Raw genomic sequence first — 525 nt, 5'->3', positions numbered from 1 at the left:
TGTGCTCTTTAAATAGTCCACTTAAGAGTTTCTGTAAATTAAATATTTGTTAGTATCTCTTTATGCAGGAAAGTATACGGATTTTTATTTACATTTTATATTGTAGTGTAAACATTTAGAACAAAAAAGATTTCACTTATTTGTCCTACAGAGGAACAATAAATTATTTTTTCTGTTTTGTTCCATATTTTTAAAGATCTGTTTCCCCCCTTAGATGCAGATCAACAACGAAGAGAGAAACTCAAAAAGGAATTAGCACGATGTGAAAAAGAGTTCAAATTAAATAAAACTGCAATGCAGGCTCATTCTAAAAATAATTCCAAGCTATTATTTAACACCCTCCGAAAGGTAAGATAGTATTTTTACTTTTTAAAAGCAAATGTTTCTGAGGTACTTCATTAGTGGTGCAACCTGACTTTTTGGTGGCATGATTTCTGTAGGTTAGTGTCGGCAAACTTCCTGTAAAGAGCCAGATAGTTAATGTTTAGGCTTTTCAGGCCATGTAGTCTGTCATAAATATGAAAA

General features: G+C 31.4%; 1 protein-coding gene across 1 annotated transcript in view; it reads left to right on the top strand.

Annotated features, from left to right (window-relative positions):
• Nucleotides 1-214: 214 nt before the first annotated feature.
• Nucleotides 215-525, top strand: part of LOC103584028 (spermatogenesis-associated protein 7-like) — a gene marked incomplete at both ends in the record, with an annotated part of 4,351 nt that continues 4,040 nt past the window's right edge. The window contains one exon of the mRNA XM_008565170.1: nt 215-348. Within this exon, the coding sequence (XP_008563392.1) occupies nt 215-348 (134 nt within the window). The remainder of the gene's footprint in view (nt 349-525) is intronic.

Source organism: Galeopterus variegatus, unplaced genomic scaffold (genome assembly GCF_000696425.1).
Source record: "Galeopterus variegatus unplaced genomic scaffold, G_variegatus-3.0.2 Scaffold36209, whole genome shotgun sequence".
NCBI classification, from domain to species: Eukaryota; Metazoa; Chordata; class Mammalia; order Dermoptera; family Cynocephalidae; genus Galeopterus; species Galeopterus variegatus.
The sequence above is the reverse complement of the archived record's forward strand: the minus strand, read 5'-3'. Positions and strand labels throughout refer to the sequence as shown.